Below are 12,292 nucleotides of genomic sequence, written 5' to 3' on the forward strand. Positions count from 1 at the left end.
GATCAAAAGAGATAATGGGTATGAAACTGCTTCATAAATTGTAAAGCCAGTGAACGAGCGTAAGGGATTAATGTTATTAATGCTAAAATATGCTGCAAAGAACCTCCCACACCAGCTTCTTCCCTGCATTCTGGCCTTATCTGGGTCGGCTTGGAAAGGCTCCCAGCTGAGCTCTGCCAGGAAGCTCCCACCCTTGGGACCTAGCCCTGACCCACAGTTCCTGGGATTGGGAGAGGCAGTGGGGGTCAGGCCCACTCTCAGACCCTCTGGCTCACTCATTCCTGTTCACCTACCCCACCCCGAACAGGTAAATAGTGACAAGGTGTACTGGCAGCGGCAGGACGATGGCAGCTTCAAGATTGTGTATGTGGAGGAGAAGGCCATTGGCACGCTCATCGTTACAAAAGCCATTGGCTCCAACATGCGGGAGGACATCACTCACCTCTACAAGCACCCAGAAGGTACTATTCCCCCAACCCAGCCAGCTCTGGGCCCCATGCTGAGCATTCCTGCTAAGCACTTGGCCACCCTAGTGGGAGCTGTTACAAAAGCCATTGGCTCCAACATGCGGGAGGACATCACTCACCTCTACAAGCACCCAGAAGGTACTATTCCCCCAACTCAGCCAGCTCTGGGCCCCATGCTGAGCATTCCTGCTAAGCACTTGGCCACCCTAGTGGGAGCTGGAACCTCACCCTTGACCCTCAACCCCCAGGCTCAGAAGCAGAGCGGAAGGCAGTGGAGACGGCAACTGCCCATGGCAGCAAACCCAATGTGTATGCCACCCGGGACTCAGCAGAGGACGTGACAATGCAGGTGGAGGCACAGGACGCAGTGATGGGACAGGATCTGACAGTCTCTGTGGTGTTGACCAATCGTGGCAGCAGCCGCCGCACTGTGAAGCTGCACCTCTACCTCTCGGTCACCTTCTACACCGGTGTCACTGGGACCATCTTCAAGGAGACCAAGAAGGAAGTGGTGCTGGCACCAGGGGCCTGTAAGTGCTCCTTACCCAGCCCTTCCTCCTGGGTGACCAGGCACCTGTGGCTGTGGACAGAGACCCCAGGAGCAATAGGGAGCACGCCAGGGGAGGCCTGGTGTGGGAAAGCAGGCCTGAGTGACGCCATGCTTCTTCTCCCTAGCGGACCGCGTGGCCATGCCTGTGGCCTACACAGAATACCGGCCCCACCTCGTGGACCAGGGGGCCATGCTGCTCAATGTCTCAGGCCATGTTAAGGAGAATGGGCAGGTGCTGGCCAAGCAGCATACCTTCCGTCTGCGCACCCCAGACCTCTCCCTCACGGTGAGTGCAGCTTGCTGTGGAGTGAGGGGTGGTCAGGCAATGGTGGCCAGCGGCTGAGGGAATCAGTGGAGGAGAGAGGGCACCAAGCCAGGAGCAGGCTGGCCTGTGAGCCTTTCCAGGAGAAGAAGGCCAAGGACCAGGTCGGGTTCTTGAGCCTCAGTTTCCTCATCTGTAAAATGGGATCCCATATCCCTGATTCTGTGGTAGCCTTAGTTGGGGAGTAGGTTGGAATTTCCTCTCTGATTTGGCGGAGGCTTCTCCAAGGGCAGAGAAGAACTCTCCCTCTTAGGGAGGTTTTGATTCTGAGGCATTTTTCCTCTCTGGTGCAGTGCATGGTCCCCACCTGTTTGGCCAGGGTCTCTGATTCAGGGGTGGGCCTCTTTTTTCTCTCAGTTATTGGGAGCAGCAGTCGTTGGCCAGGAGTGTGAAGTACAGATTGTCTTCAAGAACCCCTTGCCTGTCACCCTCACCAACGTCGTCTTCCGGCTCGAGGGCTCCGGCCTGCAGAGACCCAAGATCCTCAACGTTGGGTGAGTCTGGCCTCTCCTTTTGCCCCTGCCGCTGCCCTGGCCTTCCCCACAGGCTGCCCTGGGTCCCGATTTGCTTCTGCTCAGTCGGGACAGGTGTGTTCTGTAAGCACTAATGAAGCAGCACCGGGCCAGCCAGCAGTTCCTCCTGACTCAGTCCAACCAGCGTTTAAGGAGTCCTGCTGGGTGCCCAGAGCTGTGCTCTGTGTCTGTGCCCTGCCTCACCATCTAATTAGGGAGCTAAAACTTCACATAGGAATCATTGCTAGTATTTGCCCAGCACTAAAGAGTTGACCAGGCACTTTTGGGAATATTTTCTCATTTGGTGATCACCAAAACCCTTTAAAGTACACTAGAGATCACCATATGATTAAAAGCAAAGGTTTGGAACCCTAAAGACAGGTTCAAGTCCCAGCTCCGTCACTCACTGGCTATGTGCCCTTGGGCAAGTGACTTATCTCCTCTAAGCCTCAGTGTTCTCACCTGTGAAGTGAGGACACAGTAGCACCTGGTCCTAGGTTTATTAAGTGCAGTGCTTGGCACAAAGTTGTTTTTACTATTGCCATCATCACCCCCACTTTACAGATGGGGAAGCCTTACAGCTCATGAGGGGCAGACTCTGCTCTTCCCACCGTGGTGCACGCCACGCACTGGCTCTCAAGCCTGTTGCTTGGTTTGCACCAGGAGGGCCAAGTAGCAGTTCCAGAGGAGAGATCCCCATGCCTCAGGCCTCACCCACACACCTGGGCCTGATACTGGCCGGGTGATGCTTGGGGCCCAGTGAGGGGCACAAATAGTGCTTGTATTCCTGGGACTGTGGCTGTCTTCTCTGACACAGACTCACATGTGCTACCCTGTCCCTCCAGCACAGAGGAAAAGCAGAGAAGGCTGGAGGCTAACCATTTAGATCAGCTTTCTGGGGACAGGGGCAGGCGTTTTTTTCCTTCACACATAGGGCTCCTGAGGGAGAGCAATGGCCTGGGGGGTTGCTGTGAAGGGGGTTGCTCCCCCTCACACGCAGCAGCTCTCCTGGTGGTGGCTGCCACTTTTTCCATCAGGCCAAAGCTGAAAAGGCAGCTATCCTGACCTTTGCCCCAGCCTGGTCCCTGGGAATGCTGTGATCTGTCACAAAGAACCGCTTTCCCTTTCCATGTCACCCTATAAGAGCCTCTGGCAGCTCAGAGAGTGCAGCCTGAGGCTCCCAGCTCGCTTACCCTGCCAGTCTTGCTTGCAGGCATGTCTTACCTGCACCTGTCTGTGGTGGAGGGTGTTCCCCAGGTCCTGAGGGATCCCCGGTGCTGGGCTCCCCTCAGCAGCCCCACTAGGCGTTTGACTCTTGCCCTGCCTGGAAGTAAGTAAAGGACCACAGCACCAAGCCTCTGCAGATCTGCCCCTCTCTTCAGCTGTGGGGCTTGTGTGAGTCCCGCCACCAGAAGGACCCAGTCTCCCCACAGTAAATGAGAGAGTTGGATGATGGTTTCTTAAGGCAGGTCCTCCTTGGACGTTCTGTGGCTCCTCAGCTGCTGCAAGCCCAGGCCAGGGCCTCCAGAACAGTTGGGATCCTTGAGGGGATGTCTCTCAGCTGTTGGTTCAGATGTATTAGATTCCAAGGCGGGTGTGCTTTACCTCTTGTTTGCACATTAAAGGCTGCGGTATGAAACCCCATTATACCACAAGGTGTGCCGCCCCAGTGTGGTGACTGGCCACTTAGTAAACATTCCAGAACCTACTCTTCCAGATGACTATTGTCACCACCAAAGTAGTCACCAGGGAGGCTGGAATTCTGTTCCAAACCCCTCTTGGGAATTTCCCCCAGAGCCTGAATCATATTCTCTGGAATGTCCTTAGAGTGGCCAATCTTCCTTTTTGGTGGGGAGTCGGGAGCAGGGGTAGATTTGACTTTGGGAAAAAGCCTGAAGTCGTTTAGAGGTAAGACTAATTAACAAGGTGGGTAGATATGTCCTTTGCAATCAGAAATGAGGCACGCTGTAAAGGAGGCACGGGCTGACTGTGTATGTGTGATGGTACATGCACATGTGTGTGTGGTTTAAATGGCTCTGACGAAAAGTCTAAAAGGAGTTTTTGAAAAAGTTTCAAGCCCTGGCAACATGATTGAACAATTGAAGGATAACTCTCATTTTGATGTCTAAGTTCTGCTTGCCAGGGAGTTGGTGTCATTACCTATACTGAGTTACAGCCAATTCCACCTTTAGCAGCTGACTCGTACTCAGTTTAAACTTGCAAACAGGGGTGTGGCAAAGGCCTCATCTGACACTGAGACTAGGACAGGAAAAAGATCTTGACATTCCCAGCTGGAACCTGGAAAGTAATTTCTCTTGGAAATAATGTTGGTTAGTAATATAAAGGTCAGTTTCTGAAATATTTCGGTTCAATTATAGTATGGGTTAAATAGACTTTTGAAGGCGAGTCTGAGACTAAACAACTTTTAATTTTGCGTCTATGGAAAAGTGGGCAAAAATTAAGAACACAAATTTGTAAGCAGTCAGAACATAGCCTACCTGTTAAGTTACAGACTTCATTTACAGACTTTCTACCGTACTATGTTACATATCCCTACTTCCCTCTTTCATGGAGCTCAGAGGTACCTTCAAGACCATCCGATCCCACCCCCTCATTTTACACTCACTTCCATTTTGTGTACCAGAAAATGATGATCAGGGTAGTTAAGTAACTTGTCCTAAACCACACAGCTAACAGGTGGCAGAAGGAGTAGAGTGGTTGAGGGAAACATCTTGCCCTTGGAGTTGGGGATGATGGTTTATTCCCTTGGAGGACTGCCCAGGGTCTGACTCCAAAGAGGGATTCCATGGCAGGCTTGGGTTGAATAGGGGGCTAGAGGTAAGGATTTAGGCTGAGGCAGGAAGGACAAATTTTAATAGGAGTAAGCAGATGCAATATAAATGTAGTTGTGTTCAGTATATAAAACACAAGGTACAGATTGCTAGAGGAGCTCAGAGAAGGGCAAGATTCATTTTTCTAGGGGCAGGGGAGCTGTCACTGAGGACGTGTTGTGAGCCAGGCCTTGGAGGAAGAGTAGGCCTTCACAAGGCCACCCAGGGTGGGGAGGTAGTGCTGGGAGCTCATTCTGTGCAAGGCAAAGACTGCAAAGCATGACAGTGGAGGTGAGTTCAGGGAAGGTGAGGGCGTTCAGTGGGGCTGGTGGGCAGGAGGAATGGTGGGGGATGATGGGGCTGTGCAGGTAGCAGGGGTTGAGTCAGAGTGAGCCTGTGTGGCAGGTTAGGGAGGTGGGATCTCATCCCATAAGCACAAGGAAGCCAAGCCCTTGAAGGCTTTTGTCACCTCTGAGTGGTTAGCAGAATAGATGAAGAAGCAAGACGGGAGGTAAAGGAGGCCAATTGGAAGATCGGTGCAACCGTGATTCCCAGATGGGTGGTCTGGGAGTCAACCTTCAGAGGCCTATGAAGCAGGGATAAAAGGAAGACACTGCAGTGTGTGCGTGTGTTTATGCACACGCCTCTTTCCCTCTCCCCCCACCCCACACACATGAGGGGACATGTCAGTTTGAAGATGCCAATTGTTTGTTCTTGGGAAGGACTTTCCTTTTTTTCTGAGATAACATTCTTCTAATGTTTGCTCACTCTTCTTTGAAAAATCATTGTAGCAGAGAATAATTTTCTTCAGCTTACTTTCTTGGCAAAACTGAAAGTATTTGGAAATACTGTGTTAGGCCCCAAAGTCTTATATAAAGGTTTTCGGGTTTTGGAAACCCCAGGTGAGATGGAGATGGTCTGGTCAAGGCAGGAGCAGTGGCGATGGAGAACAGCGGGGAGGCCTCTGGGCTGGCGTCATCAGTCTTTGTCCAGGTGGATGTGGGAGCGGGGAGGGAGGAGCTGGATGACTGGGAGATTTCCAGCTCAGGCAGCTGGATGGCTGGCTGCTGATCTGGCTGTGTGAGGCAGCCCTGAGGCTCAGGCTTTGTCCTGGCCTTGGGTGTGGAGATTCTAACTGAGCCAAAAAATGCCTTAATGGCTTCACCTCCTGCTCCTTCCTTCTTGGCTGCCCTGGATCAGCCCTCACTCCCCACTCCACCCCCAGTTACTCTAGACCCATGACCTTGTCTTTGCCCACAGGGACATCGGGGGCAATGAGACAGTGACACTGCGCCAGACATTTGTGCCTGTGCGACCAGGTCCCCGCCAGCTCATTGCCAGCTTGGACAGCCCACAGCTGTCCCAGGTACACGGTGTCATCCAGGTGGACGTGGCCCCGGCCTCTGGGAGCAGAGGCGGCTTCTCAGATACTGGAGGCGACAGTCACTCGGGAGAGACCATCTCTATGGCATCGCGAGGTGGAGCTTAACCCTGTGCCAGGAGCAATGGGACTGGATTCAGATGAGGAAGGACACTGCCCCATGGTGGGGGCCCACCACAGAGCAGCTCCCCAAGAGCTCAGGTGGGAAGGCCGGGGCACCTCGGGCGGGAGCCATTCTTCGCTTGCACTGGGCGGCAGATGCAAATAAATTGTTTTTTAATGAAGCTACTGTTCTGTCCATCTGTAGTCCATGCTGGGCCAAGGAGCGTGGGGCCCTGGTTTGTCTGGGGATGCACATGGCATTTCTGGTGCCCTGACTCTGAAAAACATAGCTGGCAGGTCAGCGATGGTGCCAGCTCAGCAGCTCTTGAGATGGGGCCTGCTTAGTGTCAGGGCAGCCTCCAGTTTTCACCTGCCCCTGGGTGGTGTTGCTGCTGATCGAAGCCCTTTTGAAGCCCCCTAGGGTGGGGTAGGACTGCCCCTCCCCATAACATCCACTGTGGGAGAGAAGGACCTAAATTCCCTTTTGTAGACACATGTTTGAGGTAGAAATAGTCTGGAGTACTCTCTGAGCAGCGGAATCCCCTTCCAACATTTATTTTGCCTAAGAATGTCCTTGTCTAAGAATTTTTACAAATGTAATACATGTTCAGTGTTGAAAAGTAAGAAAATATAGAAAATCATAAAGAAGAAAATAATAATCCTCAACTGCTGTTGAGAAAACACCTGTTAACATTGTGTTTCATATGCTGCATTTCCTCCACATATCCTGTGGTGAACATTTTCCCACAGTATTAAATATTCTTTGAAAACATCATCTAAAAACATTTTTTCTGTGTCTGGCTGGTGTGAGGATCTGAACCCTTGACCTTGGTGTTATAACACCGGGCTCTAACCAACTGAGCCACCCAGCGAGCTTAGAAATGTCACTTCTAGAGACTGGACAGCAGTCTTGGCTCCCAGGCTGCCCTCCGGGACCTCCTGAGTCTCAGTGGCTGCCTTTCGCATTCTCCTCGGCTGGCATCTCCTCCGCTCAGTGTTGGGCTCCTGGGGTGACTCAGAGCTCCACCCCAGGCACTCCCTCTTATCCAGCTACACTCTGCCTAGGAGATCGCAGCCAGGCTCATGGTTTTAAGGGCCACTGACTCCCAGAATTGGATCTTCAGCACTGCTGTTTTATTTGAGTATCTACTTGTATATCTGCTCTTCTCAACATCTCTCGATGTCTAATAGACACTCCAAGTGTCACATGCCCAAAATTAAACTCCTGGCCTCCCTCCTGCATGTCCTCCTGAAGCCATCCCCATCTCAGTAAATGGCAACTCCATCTTTCCAAGTTTCTTGGGCTCAAAACCTTGGAGTCATCCTTGATTCCTTTCCTTCTCTCACACCCCACATCCAATCTGTCAGCACAGCTTGGTGGTCCTATCTTCCATCCCTGTGTCCAGAATCTGACTGGTCCATCTGCTCTGCAGCCACCACCCTGCCAGAGCCACCTTTATCTCTCCCCTGTGTTTTACACCAGTTTTCTATTATTCTTCTGCTTCCACACGTGCCCTTCATACTCTGCTCATCACGCAGCAGCCAGAAGGAGCAGGTGAATCTGATCGTGTCAGTCCTTTGTTCTAAACCTTCTACTAGCTTTGCCCAAAGCCAGAGTCCTTATGAGAATCTGTTACTCTGACCTCACTCCCATTTCTCCCCCGAGTTCAGTCCGTTCCAGGCCCTGGCCCCTTGGCTTTCCTGCACAGTGCCAGGCTTGCCCCTGCTTCCAGGCCTCTGCACGGCTGCGTCCTCTGCCTGAGTTCTTCCCCACACATCTCTATGACTTGCTCCCTCTTCTCCTTTAATTCTCGCTTGTGTCACTGTCTCGATAAGGTCTTCCCTTCCATCCTATTTTAAAATTGCAACTCCCTCTTCACTCCCCATCTCACTTCGTGCTTTATTTTTCTCCATCGCTCACATTACCATCCAACATTATATATATTTACTTTTTTGTACTATTGGTTTAACAAATTCTCTCTCCTTGTCCTGCCCCATCATTGTCCAACCCTCCATCCTCCCTCACTTGGACTGAAGCACCAACGCTTTCAATAGCCTTGCCCATCCTGTCTATACCCAGCTTGGCAGCCCAAGGGATCTTTTTAAATGTCAGTCAGGTCATGTCATTGATCTGCTCACCCCCGCTCCCCAGTCACCCAGTGGCTCCTCACTTCGTGCAGAATAGCAGCCATGGTCTTCCCTGCGGCCTTTGGGGCCCTGCAGGGGTGGCCCCATGCCTCTGATCTCCTCCCCTACCTCTTGTCACTCTACTCTGCTCCATCTTTCTTGGTGTTTCTTGAACACTCCAGGCCCACTCTCACCTCAGGGCCTTCATACTTGCTGTTTCCCTGACTGGCACACTCTTCGCCCAGATACCCACATGGCAAGCACCCTACGCTCCTTTGAGGTCTTTCCTCAAATATCACTATCTTAGTGAGGCCTTTTCTGGCCTCCTATTTGAAATTGCAACCCACTCCCCTTCTCACTACTACTTTTCCCTGCTTTTTTTTTCTCCAATGCATTTATCCCCAACCAACATACTAAATATTTTAACTATACTTTTGTTTACTGTGTCTCCCTTCCCAAACTAAAACATAAACTCCACAGAATCTGTGATTTTTGTCTGATTTGCTCTGTTATATCCTTGAAAATTAATGCATAGAAATGCTTGCTAAATACTCGCTGAGTAAATAAGAAATGTAGGCACTGATCTATACATAATAATTCGTGTAATCTTTATAATAACCTCATAAAATAGGCTGTATTATTATGTCCCCTCTACAGATAAAAATTGTACAGAACTAAGGCAAGGGAGTTAGGTAATTTGTCCAAAATCTAGACAATTATAGCAGTCTAGAATTGGATTGGAACTCTGGTAGTTTGGTTCCACAGCCTATAATCTATCTCAAAATGAAAGTGGTTCCCATGGAGCTCTTATTTCTACCCCAAACTATTCTTCTCCTAGTTTTTCCCATCTCAATGTTACTATAATGACACAGTTGCTCAAGCCGAAAATCTACAAGTTCACCCTTCATTCCTCCATTTTCTCCCCTCTAATATTCAATCAATCAGCAAGTCTTATCAACTCTACCTCCAAAATAGATCAGAATTTTTATTCTCTCCAGTTACAGTCACCGTGCTCTGTCCCTACAGAACTTCCATAAGAGTGGTGGGTTTCCACTCTTCTTCGTGAATATTAACCAATTTCTACACAGCTAGTGGTTTTCCTAAAGTATACATTAAACCCTGGTACTCTCATACTTAAAACCTTCCAATGCCTTCTCATCACCCTTGGCATAATCCAAAGTCATACCCTGACCTACTGGGCTCCTGCAGACCTCTGCAACTTCATCTGCACCATGTGCTCCTGGTACTCTTTGCTCCAGCCACCTGGTCCTTCTACTCAAATTCTACGACCTTGGACCTAAGGCTCGGCCCCACGCTGTTCCTTCTGGAGGAACTCCTCCCCGGGTCACCATGTGCTCCTGGTACTCTTTGCTCCAGCCACCTGGTCCTTCTACTCAAATTCCACGACCTTGGACCTAAGGCTCGGCCCCACGCTGTTCCTTCTGGAGGAACTCCTCCCCGGGTCTGTGGCCAACCCCCTCCTGTTATTCAGGTCTTAGTTCAAACATCACTTCCTCAGGGAGGTCTCCCCTGACCATCCAATCTGATTAGCTTTCCTCCCTCCCAATCTCTTTAGAGACTTTATTTTGTGTCCTAGAAATACACACACACACACACACACACATACACACACACACACACACACACACGGTATATGGGGATGAACTCTTGACCTTGGTGTTATCAACACTGTGCTCTAACCAACTGAGCTAACAGATCAGCCCACATGTCCTACATATTTTGTGTCCTGCGTAGTACTTACTGTTTAACATCAGTGTTTATTCATTTGATTCTGTCTCTTTTCTCTAAAATGTGAGCTAAGACCTTATCTGTCTAGTTCACAACCATATCCCAGCATCTAGAACAAGGCTAGCATTAGGTGCACAATATTTGTTACAGTAGGCCTCCCTTACTTGCAGGAGATACATTCCAAGATTCCTAATGGATGCTTAAAACCATGGATAGTACCAAACTCTATATATACTGTTTTTCCCTACACACACATACCTATGACAAAGTTTAATTTATAAATTAGGCACAGTAAGAGATTAACAATAATAACTAACAATAAACAATATATTGTAATAAAAGATATGTGAATGTGGTTTCTCTCTAAAGTTCTTTCTCAAATTTTCTTTTTGTGTGGCTGGTCAGTGCAAGGATCCAAACCTATGACCTTGGTATTATAAGGTTGCATTCTAACCAACTGAGCTAACTGGCCAGCCCCATTCAATATTTCTAGACTGCACTGACCATGAGAAACTGAAACCATGTACAGCAAAACTGCAGATATGGCGGGACTACTGTACTTACAAATTTAAAAGCAACATTTTACAAGGTGTGACTTATAATTGTTATGGAGCAACCTCTAGTGGTTGCACTTTATTTTCAAAAACAAATGAACAAATTCTGTTTCAGAGATGTGACATGATTTATTTGACTAATCCCTCATTCCTGGTATTTTAATGTATCACTATTACAAATAGTAATGTTCTCATTGTTTTGCTATTACAAGTAGAGCTGTGTGTACTGGCCAGCTGCAAAAAATAAAATAAAAAATAGAGCCGTAATAAACGTTTTTGTAAAAGCACATAAAGCTTTGTGCTAATCGTATGGTAGACCTATCTGTACTTGTTTGAGAAACCTCCATACTGTTTTCCATAATGGCTGTATTAATGTACAGTCCCACCAACAGTGTAGGAGTGTTCCTTTCTCTCCACATCTTCACCAGCATTTGTTGTTCTCCGTCTTTTTGATTATAGCCAGTCTAACAGGGGTGAGGTGGTATCTCAATGTGGTTTTAATTTGCATTTCCCTGTTGATTAGTGACGTTGAGCATTTTTTTAAGTGCCTGTTGGTCATTTATATGTCTTCCTTAGAAAAATGTCTATTCAGGGCCGGCCCGTGGCTCACTCGGGAGAGTGCGGTGCTGATAACACCAAGGCCACGGGTTCGGATCCCATATAGGGATGGCCGGTTAGCTCACTGGGTGAGCGTGGTGCTGACAACACCAAGTCAAGGGTTAAGATCCCCTTACCGGTCATCTTTAAAAAAAAAAAAAAGAAAAATGTCTATTCAGCTCCTTGCCCATTTTTAAATTGTATTTGGTTTTTTACTGTGCAATTGTTTGAGTTCCTTGTATATTCTGGATATTAATCTCTTGTCGGATGTATAGTTTACAAATATTTTCTCCACTCTGTAAGTTGTTGTTTCATTCTGTTGACTGTTTCCTTTGCTTGCAGAAGCTTTTTAGTTTGATATAATCCCATTTGTTTATTTTTTCTTTAGTTGCCTGTACTTTTGGGCTCATGCTCATAAAGTCTGTGCCCAGTCCTAGTTCCTGAAGTGTTTCCCCTATATTTTCCCTTAGTAGTTTCACAGTTTCAGGTGTTATACTTAAGTCTTTAATCCATTTTGAGTTGATTTTGGTATATGACGAGAGATGCAGGTCTAGGTTCATTCTTCTGCATATGTATCTCCAATTTTCCCAGCACCACTGCCCCAACCCCTCTTAGAGCAGAGCTCTTATTGGGACTGTACCTCAGAAAACTGCTAGAGAAACCTATTTTATGCCATTTATATTTATTTTTTATTTCCTTTATATCATCCCATATATAACAGAGAGCATTTTTTGCTTGTTTCTTTGTTTGTTTTAACCAATAAAAGGTGTTCTTAGTCTTGGTTTTAAGAAACCAGCTTGAGTTGCCCACCTAGTTGGTGCCCCTAAACAGTGACAAGGCAGTCATTGTCTCTGAATCTTAGTAAGCGGTTTTGGTTCTCCTGAGACCCCTGGTGTACAAAGTTGATCAGCCCAGGGCTTCCTGAGTGTGAAGAACCAGTACTCTCCTTAATTCCTTCTGCCTCAAGATTTAAAGTTGGGAAGATCAATGTGGACTATTACAGCTCCAACTGAAGCCTAACAGTAGGGATGCGGACCATCCTAGGCTTGGAGAACCAGGCTAGATATGAGGGTCCTTGAACAGTGTGGGGGTGGGTTTGA

General features: G+C 48.4%; 1 protein-coding gene across 1 annotated transcript in view; it reads left to right on the forward strand.

Moving 5' to 3' along the window:
- The window catches only part of TGM1 (transglutaminase 1), a 12,904-nt gene extending 6,557 nt beyond the window's left edge, over nt 1–6,347 (forward strand). The window contains exons 9-13 of the mRNA XM_008572361.1: nt 308–461; nt 716–997; nt 1,143–1,303; nt 1,697–1,833; nt 5,943–6,347. Coding sequence (XP_008570583.1) covers nt 308–461; nt 716–997; nt 1,143–1,303; nt 1,697–1,833; nt 5,943–6,171 — 963 coding nt within the window. The 3' untranslated portion in view covers nt 6,172–6,347. The remainder of the gene's footprint in view (nt 1–307; nt 462–715; nt 998–1,142; nt 1,304–1,696; nt 1,834–5,942) is intronic.
- The last annotated feature ends 5,945 nt before the right edge of the window (nt 6,348–12,292 follow it).

Source organism: Galeopterus variegatus, unplaced genomic scaffold (assembly GCF_000696425.1).
Source record: "Galeopterus variegatus unplaced genomic scaffold, G_variegatus-3.0.2 Scaffold774, whole genome shotgun sequence".
NCBI classification, from domain to species: Eukaryota; Metazoa; Chordata; class Mammalia; order Dermoptera; family Cynocephalidae; genus Galeopterus; species Galeopterus variegatus.